The sequence below is a fragment of the Pan paniscus genome, chromosome 13 (assembly GCF_029289425.2).
Source record: "Pan paniscus chromosome 13, NHGRI_mPanPan1-v2.0_pri, whole genome shotgun sequence".
Lineage (NCBI taxonomy): Eukaryota > Metazoa > Chordata > Mammalia > Primates > Hominidae > Pan > Pan paniscus.
In genome coordinates, this window is record NC_073262.2 from 104,267,572 (window position 1) to 104,286,615 (window position 19,044).

Consider the following 19,044-nt stretch of genomic DNA (forward strand, 5'->3'; position numbering starts at 1 on the left):
TCATACTCAGTGACTTAACATTATTCATATTTCTACCACAGCTGCATATGAGGTAAAGGAAAAAAAAATAAGTTAAAATAGGTAACTACATAACCATACAATAAAAATTTTTTTCAAATAAGATTAATTAATAAACTGCTGCACTTTTAAAGTTGTACACATTAAAATGGGTCAAATACTGTTGTTTTAGATTGCAACTATGGATCGCTGTATCAAGGGTACAGTGTTAAAACTCCAGCATTAAACAAGAAGTCTCATTAAGACTCAGTATCTGAGGTAATCCATGTTGCTGGTACCCACTGAGGCTCCTCCTGAGCCTTCTGTATGGCAGACAACAACTGGGCACATGCATCGTGCAAGCTGTCATTCACAATCACATGATCAAAAAATTGGCCAAACTGAGTTTCCATTCTTTGGGCTAAATTTTCCATCTCTTGTAGGTCTTCATCCTTTAGGAGAAATAGAAAAATATGGATAGTACAGACTTAATTGGACAAATGGAAAAAATACAGTTTGTTATGCTGTCACATTCAGTTGTGAAACTATGTATAAAAACAGTAAGGTCCGAAAATTTTGCACAGATGATTTTCAATAAAGTTTCAAAAATATTTTTTCAAAATTCTACAAAACTAGCAAACTAGAAAATAGTAATTTTTTTGCCCTCTGTTATTGAAATAATGTGGCTAAGTATAGATAAAATAATTTTTTTTTTTTTTAGACAGGGTCCCACTCTGTCCCGGGCTGGCATGCAGTAGGATCATCTCAGCTCACTGCAGCCTCTGCCTCCCAGGCTCAAGTGATCCTCCCACCTAGGCCTCCCAAGTAGCTGGGACTATAGGCACATGCCATCATGCCCAGCTAATTTTTGTAGAGAAAATATAATTATTATAACAGGTATAAACATATCCTTCTAAATTAATGTGAAGCATAAGCAAAGCTGGGAAAAGTATATCACTATCCACAGTATGTCATCCTTTATTTCTTAGAAATGTATTACTGAGATAAAGAAATTTTAATTTGGAAGTTTTTTTAAATAATAAAAGACTGAAGTTTTTATTTTAAAAAATGAGGTCCAATAAATGTCTTCTAAACTACAAAACTTATGTTTTAATCTTTAGTCTTAATGTCTCATCATGTTTTGCAAAATTTAGTCATAGTTTGCAGACAGATTACTCCCCTCAACTTCCCGTGTGAACTTATCTTACTCTTACCTAAACACTTGAAACTTTTTAACCATATACAACATAAAACCAAAGAAAATGTACCAGTTTAAATAAAATTTAAACGTAAATTTCAAGTGAACATTAATCTGATAGGGATAACATTAAAGATACAAAATGGCCACTTTCAACATGAGGATGGTATAAGCCACTTATATTATGTTTCTACTATTGTGAAATGTTCATTTAATGAAGGTAATTTGGCATTCACTTGGCACTAATGCATTAAATTCATTGCTGTTATTTTCTTATTAGTTCATGAAAATAGTACAACTTGTCACCAATACAATCTGAAACACAAATACAAATGCAGGCACCAAAATCTTGTGGCTTTACAAAGTGACCATACATATGATCCAGAAACAATTTTGTTAATTTGTTTAGACTGCCATAAAAATGAACAATTTTAAATGCCCATAAGACTCAGCAAATACATTCATGGACTCCACTGTTCACAAGGCAAACTGGAAAATCAGACCTCCATAGTCATTGCAAAAAATATGAAAATAAAAATAATAAGAGAAAGGATAATTTAAAGATACCTGTGCTTGCTTTGGTAGCACACAGACTAAAACTGAAACAATGCAGAGATTAGCATGGCCCTTGTACAAGCATGACATACAAATATTTAGTGAATCATTCATATTTTTAGTTTCAATTTTGCCAGGTAAATAAATTCTAGAGATCTGTTTCACACAATGTGAATATACTTAACACTAAATACTAACACTGAACTGTACACTTAAAATGGTTAATATGGTAAGTTTTATGTATTTTTACCACACATATACACACACACACAAGTGGCTGTAATATCTTGATGTGGGTGATGGTTATCTGGGTGCATACACATAAAAATTCATTAAACTGTACACTCTGTACACCTTACTGAATGTATGTTATGACACAATATTTAAAGCGTATTTAATGTAAAATATATGTACGCAACCGGAAAAAAATCACCTGTTCTAAGATGAGATCACTGATTAATTTCACTTGGCTTGCCCCCTCTATTATTACCATCATCATTTTACAGATGAGATATACTCACTGAGCATTTTTAAAGTAAGCTTTTAAGTAAAAGATATTCTGTTTAAAATACAAACACCAGGCTCATATATGCCCAATTTCTGTTTGGCTTTGCAAACTACGGCTCAAGGATTTTTTTTTAAGCTAGACCCAAAAAAATAAGAAAGTAAAAAATAAGGGTAGCATCATAACATTTATTAAACTTCATATCTGTAAGTGATGTCCATCCAAAAGGATAAATCGTAAGGGCATTATCCATTAGAAACAAAAATTACATTCTCTAACACAGATCCTGTAGAAACAATACAGTTTTAATTTTTTTCTTTAAATAAAACCATAGTAAACCATTTTATTGAGGGCCTTTTGGGGAGGGGGTCAAAAAGGAGGAGGAGGACAATGAGATCAGAGATCCTTGGCCCAGCCCAACCCAGATCTCTCCCACGCAGAAGCCACTGAAAGCAATACAGTAGTTTTTGATTTGCTCTTACCTTGAACTTCATGTCCACATAGTAGTCAGTAATAATCTTGGCATTTTTCCGAGATTGTTTCATACACCTCATATTCGATGGCTTTATAAATATGACATAGGGCTTCAGTTCATGGGTTCGAACCCCTTGAATATCCTACACAGAAAATTTAAATGCACATTTATTTTTTGTTTGTTTTGTTTTGAGACATGGTCTTGCTCTGTCACCCAGGCTGGAGTGCTGTGGTGCAATCACAGCTCACTGTAGCCTCAGCTTCCCAGGCTCAAACGATCCACCCATCTCAGCCTCCCAAGTAGCTGGGACCACAGGCATGTGCCACCATGCCCAGCTATTTTGTTTTGTTTTATTTTGTTTTTGAGTCTCATTCTGTTGCCCAGGCTGGAGCGCAGGGGCGGGATCTCTGCTCACTGCAACTACTGCCTTCCCAGTTCAAGCAATTCTTGTGCCTCAGCCTCTCTAGTAGCTGGGATTGTAGGCGTGTGCCACCACACCCAGCTAATTTTTGTATTTTTAGTAGAGATGGGGTTTCACTATGTTGCCCAGACTGGTCTCAAACACCTGGCCTCAAGAAATCCTCCCATCTCGGCTTTCCAAGGGATTATAGGCATGAGCCACTGCACCTGATCTAAATGCACATTTAAAAACAGAAGTCCTAGCTTTCTAGAGTGAACATGAAGCTTCTCAAAATTTCTAAGACCAGAAATTAGCAATTATTTTTAGAGTATAGTCTCATGTACCCTCAACTCCTCAATTCTAAAAAACAAATGAACATTTAAAAAATTTGAAGATGGAGTTTTAGAATCAAAATTAAGGTCAAATCCTGACTCTTATTAGCTATGACTAGCAATTGAAATCTTACTAGCTGAGTAAGAGTCTATACATGAGAGAATCTCATTTACTGAGAGTAGGATTCTATACATGATCTCATATGACAAAGACAAAGACAGACTCTCAAGGTGGATCAGCTCTGTTTCACCTTCACTTCCCTTTCCTCTTGCTATTGTCTCACATTGGATACTACTACCATCTGTTTTCCTCTGATTCTCTAGCACACAAAGTATATTTCTAAATGACTAAGAAAACATGGCTGGGCGCAGTAGCTCATGCCTATAATCCCAGCACTTTGGGAGGCTGAGGCAGGTGGATCACTTGAGCCCAGGAGTTCCATTGCCAGACCAGCCTGGCAAACATGGCGAAACCCTGTCTCTACTAAAAATACAAAAATTAACCAGGCATGGTGGCTTGTGCTTGTAGTCCTACCTACTCGGGAGGCTGAGGCACGAGAATTGCTTGAACCCGGGAAGCGGAGGTTGCAGTGAGCTGAGATCATGCCACTGCACTCTAGTCTGGACGACAGAGCAGGGCCTTGTCTCAAAAAACAAAACAAACACAGACACACACACAGACACACACACACACACGAAGAAAATACAAAGTTCATAAAAATTGGGCCTACGGATTGCATGCTGTTTATCTTACCTTAACTTGCTCACCCCTGCTCCATTCTACATGTGGTCTCAGGAAGGTAGCCACAGATATGACAACATAGAAACCTCACCTCCTTGTACAAAGCAACATCTTATTCACTCCACAAGAAGTTACTCTGATGCCTTTGTGATCAAGGTTAAAGCAAGAAAGATTCTTGCTTCTCTTTGTGACCACTCAATCAGTTCTGCTTTTCTGTCTGAGAAGCAAGACTTCTTTCCCAACTAAAAGTAAAATGTTGTCAATTGACACGTTAAGTAAGATCTTATATATGGGAAATGGCCTTATTCTTAAAAGGCTAACAGAATAAATGTCTCAACTATAACCTACAGCATGTGCACAAAAAATGGATGATACGCATTCATTGTTTGGGGACATAAATATTCCACCATGGACCCACCTGAGGCTCTAAGTCCATGACACAGATCTTTCCTTCGACAAGGACTGTTTGAACAGCATCCACACTAGTGCCATACAGGTGGCCTTTGTACTCACCATACTCCAGCATCCTGCAAGAGCAGGCCAAACAAAACAGAACACTTTCTACAAGGAAAATATTATTAGTAGTAACATGAGGATAAACTGCACTAGAGTTGAATATAAATATGTGGACTTTATTAACACAGAAAGAATGAATAGATATTCAAGAGGTGAACAAAATGAGCATATCTAGAGTTTATGTATTTCCTCAAGTTCTCCAAGGTTTGCAGACTCCATTCTGCTCCCTTTCCAAACCCAGTGAGTTGGTGTGCTGTATATCGATGTACATTTCTTGCCTAACTCCTCAGAAACAAAAGGAATTACCCAGGAGATTTGGAAAATACATAAAAATAGGGAATCTATTTCAAATGTAAAACAACAAGAGGTAAGAATCAGCTTCTGAACCTCTACTTTACCTGTGACTATATATGAGGCTTTCAAATGTTTCCTTGGACACATAGTGATACTCACGCCCATTCATTTCATAACTCTTTTTAGTACGAGTAGTGTCTATCAGAAAAAGGGAATGAAAGGTTTCAGTGTCTTCAGAATTCTTTGATTACCAATATGCATTTGAATAAAGATATCTAATCAAAATAAATAAATGAATATATAATCAAGGAGATAAAATGCTAGAACTAAAAAGAAGAAGCCTGAATTGGTGATAAGTTCTCGTATCAACATCAGTTAGTCTATAAACCTTTACTGAGTGCTTATGGTATGAAAAAGAATGCACTAGGTATTAAGCCAGCATAAGAAAGACCTAAGGGAACACCTGTTATTACTTCAAAATAAGTGCTAGTGAATTATGTGTGAACCTTTAGATGCCTGAAGGCTCCCAGGTAGCAATACCAATAATATCTTACATTTGGATAGTGCATTTCCCATGATCTCATTTCATCTTCCACACTCTTACCTTAGGTAAACTGTTAATATCTATATTTTACTCATAAGTAAAGCTTTTGGAGAAACTTGCTCACATTCATAAGACTGGTGAAAAGCGAAGTTGAAATTAGAACCTACATGTTCTGACTCCTCTAGATGAGTGTTTTTTACAACAATAGATTCTCAAATTTGAAAGGGAGAAAGCCCATGACAGTCTGCAATCTTGACCAGATGCATTAATACCCAACCGAGTGGTGATTCGTTTTAGGGATCTCTAGGAGGGAAAGATTAGCTGAGTCTAGATTCAGTCTGATTCTTTGATATGGCCACTTTGATTACAGACTCTTCAACTTAAATAGTGCCAGGTTGTATAGAATATAGGAGTTCATCAAATATCTAAAAGTTATTTGTTGTCTGCTCATTCATTTATTCAACTAGTGTGTACTGAGTGCCTACTATGTTCCAGGTATCATGTTAGGTTCTGAAAACACAAAGATGAGTAAGACAGTTTCAACTCTGCATCCTATATACTGTAAAGCTAGTCCCTTAATCTATATTACCATTAGTTCCCCTTATTCATACAGAATTTGTGTATTTGCATCTGACAAAGTTTAAGGATGAAATAGATCAACATCTGATGATATCAATACATGGAAATGATCAAGTAGAAGCTAGAAACCGGCCTTAAATTATCAAAGGAGTTACCAACCTTCAAGGGGGTCTAAAAGCAAATGTCATCTTGGGGTCATTTTTGTTTTTTCCTTATTCAAGCCTCTCATCAGATCCTTAGAGTTCCTACAGTTACATCACATCTCCCATAGCTTCCTACTTAAAACAAAATTCTAGTAAAACCTTATAGCTCTCAGGTGATAGTGAATTATGTCAATCTAAACCCAAGATGACTCCTCCTTTGCTTCCATTGGACTAATATTTATATGGTAGGTTAAAGTCTGTGAATTGATGCATAACTCGAGGTATCCATTTTAAGCTTAAAACCTCAATTTAAAAAGCAAAATATGAGCAGTATTTTCTCACTTTGAATGATTAAAATTCTACGTTGATATTCTTAAAATTCTTCTATATTCTGTGGGCATTTTATTTTTATTCAGACCATCGAAAAATGGTGATTTTGGCCGGGCACGGTGGCTCACGCCTGTAATCCCAGCACTTTGGGAGGCCAAGGCGGGTGGATCACCTGGGGTCAGGAGTACAAGACCAGCCTGGCCAACATGGTGAAACACCATCTCTACTAAAAATACAAAAATTAGCTGGGCATGGTGACGTACACCTGTAATCCCAACTACTCATAAGGCTGAGGCAGGAGAATTGCTTGAACCCAGGAGGTGAGGTTGTAGTGAGCCGAGATCACACCACAGCACTCCAGCCTGGGCAATGCAGTGAGACTCCATCTCAAACAAAACAAAACAAACAAACAGAAAAAAAAAAAAAGAAAGAAAAGGAAAATGTTGATTTCTTTGGTAGTTTTTGCTTTTCAGATTAATGCCCATTCCTGTACACGAAAGCAGTACTTCAGAAAGCACAGCCTATAGGATGCGATCATAAAGCAACTTCTTGGTCTCCCACAGCCCTTCTGTGAGGCAAGATCTTCCCCAGCCCCTGCACAAAATTCTAGCAGTTTCCTGGCTGGGCGTGGTGGCTCATGCCTATAATTCCAGCACTTTGGGAGGCTGAGGTGGGCAGATCACTTGAGTTCAGGAGTTGGAGAACAGACTGGCCAACATGGTGAAACCCCATCTCTATTAAAACTACAAAAATTAGCTGGGCATGGTGGTGGGTGCCTGTAATCTCAGCTACTCGGGAGGCTGAGGCAGGAGAATCACTTGAACTCGTGGGGCAGAGGTTCCAGTGAGCCAAGATCACACCACTGCACTCCAGCCTGGGCGACAGAGTAAGACTCCGTCTTAAAACAAAACAAAACAAAACAAAACAAAAAACACTAGCGGTTTCCATGACTCTTTCACTCAGGTTTAATTTTAAAAGTCTATCATCACTCATGCCACAATTTCATTTTCATCATCCAGTCTCAACTGACTAATTAAAATTCCATTCCCACATAATCATCAAAATTATAAACTTCACTTAGATTTTAGGCTGCTTCTCCACACATCTGGCTCAAATTTGCTGCACCAGGGAAGCCTGCGCTCAGAGAAGCCAGACGAGAGCCAGACGAGAGTATGAGTCACTTCTCTTTCCTTTCACCATATTTCTACTGCTCCTGCTTCTCTCTGCCCCCGATAGATCTCACTTCCACTGGTTTAGAACTCTCTAAGGCTAGAGTGCAGGGAGGGAGAGGAAAGCAGGAAGGAAGGTTCTGGTTTGGCAAATACTGATTCTGGCTGCTATTGGCTTTTTTTAGATTTGGCAGATCCTTAAATCCGGCTCTTTCTCTCCTAAATGATATATTGGGTTATTCTGCAAACCCTATCACCAACACAAGGCCTCTCAAGTCCATTCCTATTCCAGTTCGTCATCTGTGATTCCTTCCAAAGCCTGATATATTTGGGAATCCACTTTTGGCCTTTTTCTCCTCAGGCTTCCTCCTGGGCAGGAATCATATAACCCTGGGCTGACTGTCTTATACATTACCTGCCCAGATCTGGTCCTTGGGGAACATCATAAGTCTAGCTGTGATGGACCCTACAAGGACAGCTACTTCCCAAATTATAGCCATTGGCCACTTCCTGTAAGCTCTTCTCCTTTGGGTTTTTCAGGTGTAATTCGGACACCATTCTTCTGTGTCCCCCAAAGTGCAGAAGACACATAGGAAGCTCTCCAAGTGGTTCCCCTAGGTTCCTCTGTCTTGTCTTGAGGGGAGGGGGAAGCAAGCACACCCACACACTCTTCCCACACTCAGTGGGTCGGGAACACCCAGCACCGCTCTCTCCAATAAAAGCCTCCCCAAAAAGCCCCATGAATCTCCCTCCCCAAGCCTTTTATACCCTCGAGGTGTGTGAAGAGTTTAACTTGTTTTCACATTCCTCATTTAAAGATGTGCATCTTAGTGCCTCAGTCAAAAGTTTAACTTTCTTTTACACATATTAGAAACAATGCATTATTATACACTATTATAAACATGCATTATTATGAACTTTCTATTTTCTTGAAATCAGGAATTCTATCTCAAGTCTTGATCTTTTCTATTTTTACAATAAAACAGGTTGTCTTAGAGTGATTTTAAAGGTTTTTTTTGAAGGATGAATCTCAGTATGAAACAAATAATTCCTTCTATTTTTAGAATTGTAGCTCTCAAATGTCTTAAAGCTTAAAAAAAAAAACTTCATATAACAACTCTAAATGGGTAAAAAACTCACACAACTCTATATAGAGAAAAGTCTGGAAGATTACGTTTTAGGAGTTGCTTTGGAGCTGGTAGTAGTAAAGGGGGAGCTTAGGAGAAATAAAGGAGTTACGAGTAAAAGGAAATAAGAAAACACTTTTTTTTTTTTGAGTCGGAATCTCACTTTCTCGCCCAGACTGGAGTGCAATGGTGCAATCTCGGCTCACTGCAACCTCCGCCTCCCAGGTTTAAGCGATTATCTGTCTCAGCCTCCTGAGTAGCTGGGATTACAGGCATGCAGCACCACACCCGGCTAATTTTTGTATTTTAAGTAGAGACGGGGTTTCACCATGTTGGCCAAGCTGGTCTTGAACTCCTGACCTCAGATGATCCACCCACTTCAGCCTCTCAAAATGCTGGGATTACAGGAGTGAGCCACCGTGCCCAGCCAGAAAACACCATTTTTTAAAAAGCTGTGTATTTTATAATCATACTTATAAATTTATATAAAGTTGTTTATGCATATATCAATTTTTAGATAGTAAGCACTGGATGTATGTTAACTATTATTGCTAACTATTAGTTTGCCTGAAAGACCATCCCTATAATTGTTAAGAAATAGAAAAAAGCCATTTTAGACTGTTGTGGGGTAGGGGGAGTGGGGAGGGATAGCATTAGGAGATATACCTAATGCTAAATGACGAGTTAATTGGTGCAGCACACCAACATGGCATATGCATACATATGTAACAAATCTGCATGTTGTGCACATGTACCCTAAAACTTAAAATATAATAATAATTAAAAAAAGAAAAAAAGCCCTTTTAAAAGCCAGCTGCCTACATTCCAATAAGTCAATTTTCCTTATTAAAATAAATATGGTTAGAAATACTTAAGAACTATCCCTGGTGTTGTATACTTTTACAACAAAGATGGAATGACATAGTTAAATGAGATCAGCAAAGAAAGTTTTACCAAAACACAAACGATTATGAAAGCAAAACTAAACATACGTGGCACAGCACTTTGAAAATGGCTGGGATTAAATTCAATAAGTTGTCTTCTGAGCTCATTTACTCCAACACCAGAGGGTCCTAAACACAAAAAGTCACACACAGAAATCACCAGATGTGGATAAATATAATTATGTGATGGAATTATCATTTTAGTCCTTCTACTGAAGAAACTTGAGAGCAAATATTTTTAGGGAAATTATGTAACTTCCTTTCTCATAAATTGGAAGAACCCCAGAAAACTCTTCGGAATTTTTCTAGTGACCCATGGAGTAATCCACATTGTTTCAACATTCAGGAATGAGGTAAGGAATCACAGGAACCTGACCCCCAGCAAACTTCATCTAATGTTGAATGCCATGAGAATTAGCTGGTCTCATTTTAGAGAATCAGAGAGCTCTGCCTTTCTTCTTCAAATGAAGTTTTTATCAAGTGACAGCCAGAAACCAGCATCAACAATTATAGGTTCTGTGACTTACAGAATTCAGGGGCACATTCCTGACAGATGATCGAGTCAGCACCCCCATGTCCGGCTGGAGGCAGGGCCGACTTCATGGGTATAGAACCTGTGCAGTTACACAGGGCACATGCTTAGAAGGATACTGTGCTTGGATGAATTCTCTACTATTGCATCTTGAAATCTTTGATAATTTTTTAACAAGGGGCCCTTGCATTTGCATTTTACAGTGGGGCCTGCAAATGATATTGCTGGTCCCAGCTGTAAGGCACATCGTTCTGCTCTACAGGGACCTGCCTTGCTCATGAAGCTAAACACGCAGACACGAAGGCAGTAGGATACAAGTTGCTACTGCTACAGGGACCAACTTTGCAAAAGTCATGGTCACAAAAGCAGGTCACTCCTGCACTATCTTTGCCATGATCTTTATAAAGCACCAAAGATACAGTCCAGAAGATGTTAGATACTTTTCTAAATGAAGTAGTTACAAATTTCTTAGGGGAATGGACTTTAAGAATTTAACATATTTCTCAGGGAAATGGACGTTAAGAATTTATTTTCAGGATACAGGTTAATGATCTGTCTGGGGAAACACTCATCTATGTTTACAGAACAATTCTAAGCAGGCAAAAAAAAAATCTCAGTCATAACGACATCGTAATACTGGTTATATAGTTCATGGACACCATGTCATAACACATTCACTTGTAGATTTTTTAAAAAGCTTGTTACAATAAAATGTTACTTATAAACACACATGTACAATGGCTTTGTTTTTTAAAAAAGGTATTTGTATGGGGGTCCATAAAGAGTTCTACTTTCACCATTATTCCCAATGCAAGACACCTGAATCTAGAAGGAAGACTTCTCAAGGAGGAGGAGAGACAGTGCATGCTGGGACATACCCATGAGCACTATGAGGCGGTACTTGTCTGAAGGGCGTCGCTGGTACCTCACCACCTCCTCGTAAGGGGCACCCACTGCACTGTAGCAGCTGCCGGTGCAGCACACACTGGCATGCAGCGGGCTGAGGTGAGACTTCCTGCGACAAAGGCGCATGCTGCGGCGGAAGCCAGCTAGGGAGGGGAAGTGCACAGAACGTAAGAACCAGGCAGGAGAGATCACTTGTAGCTTCACACCTGATGAAATATGTAGCAACCATGATCCTAAAGTGTTCATTAATATAGTCAGGTCTGTCTGAAGTTAGAAGATGGGAAGTAATATGAGGGAAAAATATGAAAATGCCCCCTGTGCTAGCCCATCTCGCACCTGCTCTGGGCCAGGCATTGTCTTGGGTGCTGGCGATAGATGGCTCAACTAATCCAAGGCCACTTTCTCATGAAATCTACATTTTGTAGAAGAAGAGAGACAAACATAAAAAACAACAAAAAATAAGTACTCATAAGAAGACCAGGTAGATAGAGAGTGATGGGGGTGCTTTTTTAGATAGGCAGTAAGGTTGGAGTATCTCTGAAAGGTTGGCGTTGAGCAGACATCTGGAGGAAGGCAGGGAGCCACATCAGGAAGCCTCTGCAGAGACGGGCAAGCCAGGCCAAGGGAACAGCAAGTGCAGTGGTGCAGAGAAACGAACTGTGCTTGGAGCATTTGAGGAACAGCAAGTGCAGTGGTGCAGAGAAACGAACTGTGCTTGGAGCATTTGAGGAACAGCAAGGAAGCCTGTATAGCTGCAGGGCGGTAAGCAACAGGGAGTATGGAAATAGGGTCAGGGAAGTGGCTGGAGCCAGATCACACAGGGCCTCTGAAAGTGTTGGATTGTTGTGGAAGTGTGATGGGAAGCTGTTGGCAGTGACATGATTTGATTCATGTTTCTGAAAGACTCCTCTGGTTGGTGTAAACCGTAGGGAGAGCAAGTGTGGCCTCAGGAGAGAGCAGTTAGGAAGCTACTGCAGTGGTCTGGGTGAGAGATGAGGGTGGCTTGGGCCAGGGTAGAAAGAGTGGAGCAGCCTCATTTTTCACATTTTTCAGGTGGTTTCACTAAGACCCAGACAGGTTAGGTGGTTGCTTAGGACTGTGTGATCAGTGCAAAGTTGGACACATGGGTCATGATTTCTAAGCTCCTAGATTCCTGCTTAATCTGCCTTTCGAATCATAGGGCTTTCTGGTATCTTCAGAGCTGTTTCCAGGTGCTCTCAGTAGACAGAGTTAGCAACTCTATGTGTACATATAAATACACATGCACATTTCGATCTATATTTGTATGTCTATATATTGAAAACCATGAGTTCACACCAGTACATACAATGTCAATCCAACACTACAGGATTCATTCTAGACTTCCCCTTTCCATGTTTATAACTCCCTTCTCTAACAGTGAGAACCCTGGCCCTTGTTTTTTTTTTTTTTTTGCTTATTGTATCAATCAAGAGCACTTAAGTGTGCAAGATAGGGGACAGACAGTGTCGATAGCCTCGCACAAAGTGTCAGAGCCCAAGCTAGATGAGGCGGGCATCTTTGTAAAGCCTGTTGGGTATCAGAGGCCAAGTGATGGCAGCTGCCCTCTTGATTTTACTCTGCCTCTGACAATTGGCACCAGGCTACCATTGTCCCCTGCACAGATGCCTTCTTCACCCTGCTCATGCTCCTTACTCTCCACCTTTGTGTAGCTGCCTACTCTGCTCAGCTCTACCTAATAGCTTTTAGGCTGAATGATTCTGAAAGCAATACAGAAAGGTGGCCCCTTGTTTTTTTTTTTTTTTTTTTTTTTCACGCTCCCCTGATGATTCCAAAATGCATCCAGCTTGGGAACCAACCTTCTAGACCCTGCGGCTCTGCTAGTTTTCCCCTGCCTCCCTATAGAAGGAAGCCCAGAGCGGTTTTACATGAGTGGTACCTGGTCCTTCACAAAGCTCTGCCCAGGTGACAGATGATAGAAATGTGGCCATAAGAAGTAAGTTTAAAAGTCAGAGACTTTGTCTCTTTAGCATAAGATAAATAGGTTACGAAACAGTCTGGAAGAAAACAAAAAGATTTGTGTTTGATGAATAATGAATAGATACCCAGTGGAAATTAGATGAATAACAATGAATAATTAATAGATCAGAATATTGACAAGAAAAAAGGACAGAAAGAAAAGCAAACTAGAACGAGGAACAGGTCCGGAAATGTTCATTAGCAAAAGAAACTTTCAAAACAGTGTCAGGTTTGGAAACATAATTTAACAAGTGACAGAGACCCACCTCTTGTTAATTTATCACCTACCTATAAAGAACTTCTGACCGTAGCCAACAAATTCCTCCTTGTCTGAAACACAAAGAACAGATGGAGCAGAATATGTGAGAGCGAGAAGTTTATTCAGAATAAATTCATGAAATCATTTTCAACTTTTCAAGTGACCACCTTAGTAGATGGCAGCAGAGTTGAATTTATCCTTGAGTGGCTCACTGAATGTTCTAAGCATTTTTCATCCTATTATTCACACACAACAAACTATAGAGACGCACTTCACAGAATTTGAGCGTTACACTGAATGTATTCTGTCTAGTATGGTTAAAGCCAAAACCAGTTTATTAATTTTTTAAGACAAGTTTCTTTAGGATATGTTTAAAAATACATACCCAGTTCTTATGTTTTTACTATGATTCAGTATCATATAACTTTAAATAAGCTTAAAGTAGCTTTTTGTTCGTCTCCCTCCCTGCCCACCCTCCTGCTCTTGTTGCTCACTCTGGAGTGCAATGGCACGATCTCGGCTCACTGCAACCTCCACCTTCCGGGTTCAAGTGACTCTCGTGCCTCAGCCTCCCGAGTTGCTGAGATTACAGGCACGCGCCACCATGCCCTGCTAATTTTTGTATTTTTAGTAGAGATGGAGTTTCACCATGTTGGTCAGGCTGGTCTTGAACTCCTGACCTCAGGTGATCCACCCACCTCAGCCTCCCAAACTGCTGGGATTACAGGGCTTACACCTGGCCTTGTTCTTGACCATACTGTGTTTATAATTTTTTTTTCTGCAAGTCCTATAATTAATCTCTTTGCTAGATATGGGTTTTTATTTTCCCCCTCTTAAAAGGGTTCATTCTATATAAGATAAGATTTGCTCTGTGGCTGCCAAATGTTTCTGACTGGCCAGGACTCTGAGAGACAAAATGAGGAAAACTGTGCCCACTGCCTCTGAAGCATCTAGAGATAGTTCAAACTCCTGTTTCTCCTTTCATTGAGATCTCAGGAAAAAACTCCAGAAAAAAAGTTATTAAGAAAATTATTTTCAAATTACTTTTTACTTAAGTTCCTTCTCAAATATATAGCTCTGCTCTGATCATTGAAATAATATATGGCCAGGTGCAGTGGCTCACGCCTGTAATCCTAGCACTTTGGGAGGCCGAGGGTGGCAGATCACTTGAGGTCAGAAGTTCGAGACCAGCCTGCCCAACACGGTGAAACTCCGCCTTTACTAAAAATACAAAAAATTAGCCAGGTGTGGTGGCTTGTGCCTGTAGTCCCAGCTACTCGGGAGGCTGAGGCAGGAGAATCACTTGAACTTGGGAGATGGAGGTTGCAGTAAGCTGAGATCATACCACTGCACTCCAGTCTGGGCAACAGAGAGAGACTTTGTCTCAAATATAAACATATATATAAAATATAAAGAGCATTTGTTAATAGAATGAACTGACATATGCAACCTTTTTTCTTAACCTTTTTTTTTTAAGTGTTTTAAAATACAAAGAAAGAAAACACACCAATATCAATTCCATCTTCTGGTAAGTAAGTATATTTTCTCACTTAGATATGTCAATAAGTTTAAAAGGAAATGTTTTCTTGGGGATACATTTATAAAGCTTAATTATTTTTATTGTTCTTTTAAATGTTGTCTATGAAACTGAATATTTAATCATTGATTTCACCCACAAAATGTCATATCCTTGGAGAACCTCACAAACTTAGTTTGGAAGTGTGTTTCCTCGGGAAAAAATGTAAATATGAGGGGAAAACCGTAAACAACAACAAATACCGTATCTTCATCTTAAACATTATCCGGTCAAGTATTCATTTTTGAGGCACTGAAAGATCTTAAACATAGTTCTATTTGGTATATCTAGGAAATAAAAACAATTACCTTCTGAAAGTTCCTCTGGATATTTGGGTAAGTGCAGAAACAGACATGAAAAAGTTAAGCCTTTAAGAAGATCATGTTAGCCATCAAATCAAGGCAAATGACATAAGCAAGACGTGCACGTCACCACTAGCAAAAGGTAACTCGGGTAAGGCCTGGCAAGGCAAATGATCACCACATGATTGGGACTGAGAAACTGGTTTGCCCTGACTCCGCTGCTTGGGACAGTAACTTTTTCTGAAAGTTGCCTATCAAGACTCTCCCTGAAGGCTTTTTAACCCAGGAAGACTCTACTTGGTTGGCACAAAATGGGGCTTCAAAGGGAGAAGTTAAAGGAAAGTAACAGGTTTGAGCCTTCTCTCTCCTCTCTCCCTGAGGCAGTATTGCAGCAGCTCTGTGAAGGGGAGGAAGTGGTAGAAATGGTGCTGAGGCTGGGTGCTGCAGCAGCCTCTGGCCCGAGCGACGGTCCTCATTCCTTCCCCTTCCTGCGTCTCACACAATTCCATCCCCAGCTGCCCCATGAAGACAGAGGAAACCAAATACAAAGCAAACTGTTTTCTTTGTTTTCTAGATATCGCAAAATAGCCATATTCTGTTTTTTGGTTTGTTTTGAGATGCAGTCTCCTCTGTCACCCAGGCTGCAGTGCAATGGCGTTATCTTGGCTCACTGCAATCTCTGTCTCCCGAGTTCAAGCAATTCTCTTGCCTCAACCTCCTGAGTAGCTGGGATTATAGGCATGAGCCACCACGCCTGGCTAATTTTTGTATATTTAGTAGAGACGAGGTTTCATCACGTTGGCCAGGCTGGTCTCGAACTCCTGACCTCAAGTGATCCGCCCGCCTCGGCCTCCCAAAGTGCTGGGATTAGAGGCATGAGCCACCATGTCCAGCCTTTCTTTTTTTTTAATGACGCTTCTGATTAAATAAACTATACAATCACCTCATCACCTCCCGGGGAAATTCAAGGAAGTCATACTATACTTTATTCAGACTACAGACCGAAACTGAAGAACCTTAACTGCTCACTAAGCAGTCTAAGTAACAGAATTAAGCATCATGGAATGCATGCCAAGAGTTCTATGCTTAGAAAATATGCCAGCTGGGTGCTAATTGTTCCTTAATTGAGCTCCTCAGAGAGCTGGGTTCAGAACGTATCGATGCTTGAGAGTTCTCACTTTTCCAGCTGAGAGGAGTCCACAAGGGGCGTTTTACAGTAGGCACCTCCCTCTGCAGTGCTGTTCTCAAAGAACTGGCTGCTGACTCCCCCGAGGAACAAGATTTCACTATAATAACGCCCGCTAACACTTGTGTAGCACTTCCTGTGTACCAGGCACTGTTCTAAGCACTTTATTCATATAAATTATTGTTCCCATTTTAGAGGTGAGGAACCTGAAGGGCAGAGAGGTTAAGAGCCAGAGAACCCGCAGTTAGTGAGTAATGAACCCAGGGTTCAAACTGGCCAATCTGGCTGGAGTCGGTGGTCTCACCCACTGCCTCTCCTTCCACAGACCCGCAAACACTCCCCGGCCTCAACCACAGCCTTCACATGTGGAGTGTTTTCCAGTGGGACAGAACAAAGAAGGATGAGAATAAGCTAGAGGAATTAAAAACTAAGCCAATCCCAAACACTGGGCAAGTATAAATAATCAATTAAATTATTTCTAACAGGCCAACCATCTAATGGAAAACAGGAAATTTTGAAACAACATAAATGTACATAATTTAGAAAAGTGGTTCACAACTCATCTGTCTCAATGCTTTCTTTTTTTAATAACTAATATTTGTAGCAATCTCTCTACTTTTATGAAAGGAAATTAATAGATGGCATAATCTACCACACATGTAATTTTAAAAATCAATACAATGCTCCAGCTGTAACATTAAAAAACATTTTAAAAGAAGTAATTTATATTTTAAAAATATATATATATTTTAAAAGTATATATATATGAGGCAGACGGATCACTTGAGATCAGGAGTTCGAGACTAGCCTGAGCAACATGGAAACCTGTCTCTACTAAAAATACAAAAATTAGCTGGGTGTTGTGGTGCACACCTGTAATCCCAGCTACTCAGGAGGCTGAGGCACAAGAATCACTTGAGCCTGGGGGATGGAGATTGCAGTGAGCCCAGATCACACCACTGCACTCCAGCCTGGGTGACAGAGTGAGACTCTGTCTCAAAAAAAAAAAAAAAAGTGTATATATCAAAATATAAATCCTTGGGCATAACATCTTTGGAAGACCTAAGAAACTACTAGATGCTTATATTAATATTTACTTATAACAAAGAAGCATGGATTCAAGAGAAGTAAGAAAATCAGAAAATATTCCTTATATGAAGTACAGAAAAATAGAAAAGAAGCAGGTGGACACTAGAATAAAAAGTGCTTTGGTAAGTAATAAAAGGCTAGATTTATTTGTATGTGGTAAGAGAAAGAAGGAAATTGCCTTAATTGGGGTAAAGATAATATGCCAAAGCAATTAGAGACCAATGAAATGGGAGAAAATGAGGAAAAATAATATACTTGGAATTGGATAAGTCATATTAACATGCCCCAGCAGGTTTGCAGTTTAAAAATAAAATTCTGTGGGGCCTATTTTGTTTTTAATGATGTCAACATTATTTTGAGGGACAGACACTTGATAGTTACCATATGTCATCAATAATAACAAATAATAAAGAAAAAGAAAATTAATTCAGTATAGATATACTTTCCAGTTTATTTACGAGCAATATCGAATAAACCGGATACGTGGAATAAATCATTCAATAATTGCAAGGCAATGCCTGCATTCTGTTTGAATGTCTCTCTCCGTAATGACTGTCTTCTAAACCACTGTGCTTCTCATGCTAAATCTTATGAAAACTTTTTGTCTGTTGAAAAATGACCCTTTTATATTTGTAACGAGTTTTGTCCAGCAGGACAGTCAGAAGATACGTGGGTCAAGAGACACTAGTTAAAGGCCAGGAGTATCCCCAATCAATGTGACAATAAAAAAATGCTCCCAAAAAGTTCCAAAATGCTGCATCAGGGACAGTACTAGCCCTGTGAGAAGTACTGGTTAAGGTAAAATCTACATCTCTCAACTGCACTGTTGCTGTATTTTTTAAAATATATTTTATTGGGACCAGGTGTGGTGGCTCACTTTGGGAGGTCAAGGTGGGAGAACCACTTGAGGCCTGGAGTTGGAGACAAGCCTGAGCAACACAGTGAGACCCTGTATCTACAAAAAATTGAAAAATTAGCCACGCATGGTGGCATGGGACTGTAGTCCCAGCTACTTGGGAGGCTAAAGTGGGAGGATCACCTGAGCCAAGGAAGTCAAGGCTGCAGTGAGCTATGATCATACCACTTGCACCTCAGCTTGGGCAACAGACTGAGACCTTGTCTCAAAATAAATAAATAAATTAGCCAGGTGTAATGGCATATGCCTGTAGTTCCAGCTATTTGGAAGGCTGAGGTGGGAGGATCGCTTGAGCTCAGGAATTCGAGGCTGCAATGAGCCATGATCACACCACTGCACTCCAGCCTGAGTGACAGAGAGACCTTGTCTCAAAAACATTAAAAATTAAAATGAAAAATAAATTTTATAATGTATATTTGAGGTTGACAAC

The 19,044-nt window shown here is 39.7% G+C and overlaps 1 protein-coding gene and 1 non-coding gene across 2 annotated transcripts in view; one reads left to right on the top strand and one right to left on the bottom strand.

The window, feature by feature from the left end:
- Positions 1-47: 47 nt before the first annotated feature.
- The window catches only part of MPP4 (MAGUK p55 scaffold protein 4), a 53,409-nt gene continuing 34,412 nt past the window's right edge, over positions 48-19,044 (bottom strand). Inside the window, exons 15-21 of the mRNA XM_063595541.1 lie at positions 13,575-13,616; positions 11,261-11,431; positions 9,899-9,979; positions 5,119-5,212; positions 4,623-4,731; positions 2,738-2,872; positions 48-449 (exon numbers count right to left, since the gene is read on the bottom strand). Coding sequence (XP_063451611.1) covers positions 258-449; positions 2,738-2,872; positions 4,623-4,731; positions 5,119-5,212; positions 9,899-9,979; positions 11,261-11,431; positions 13,575-13,616 — 824 coding nt within the window. The 3' untranslated portion in view covers positions 48-257. The remainder of the gene's footprint in view (positions 450-2,737; positions 2,873-4,622; positions 4,732-5,118; positions 5,213-9,898; positions 9,980-11,260; positions 11,432-13,574; positions 13,617-19,044) is intronic.
- Positions 1,765-1,869, top strand: LOC112439130 (U6 spliceosomal RNA). Its single transcript, XR_003027436.1, has one exon. It is a non-coding gene; the product is annotated as a U6 spliceosomal RNA (small nuclear RNA).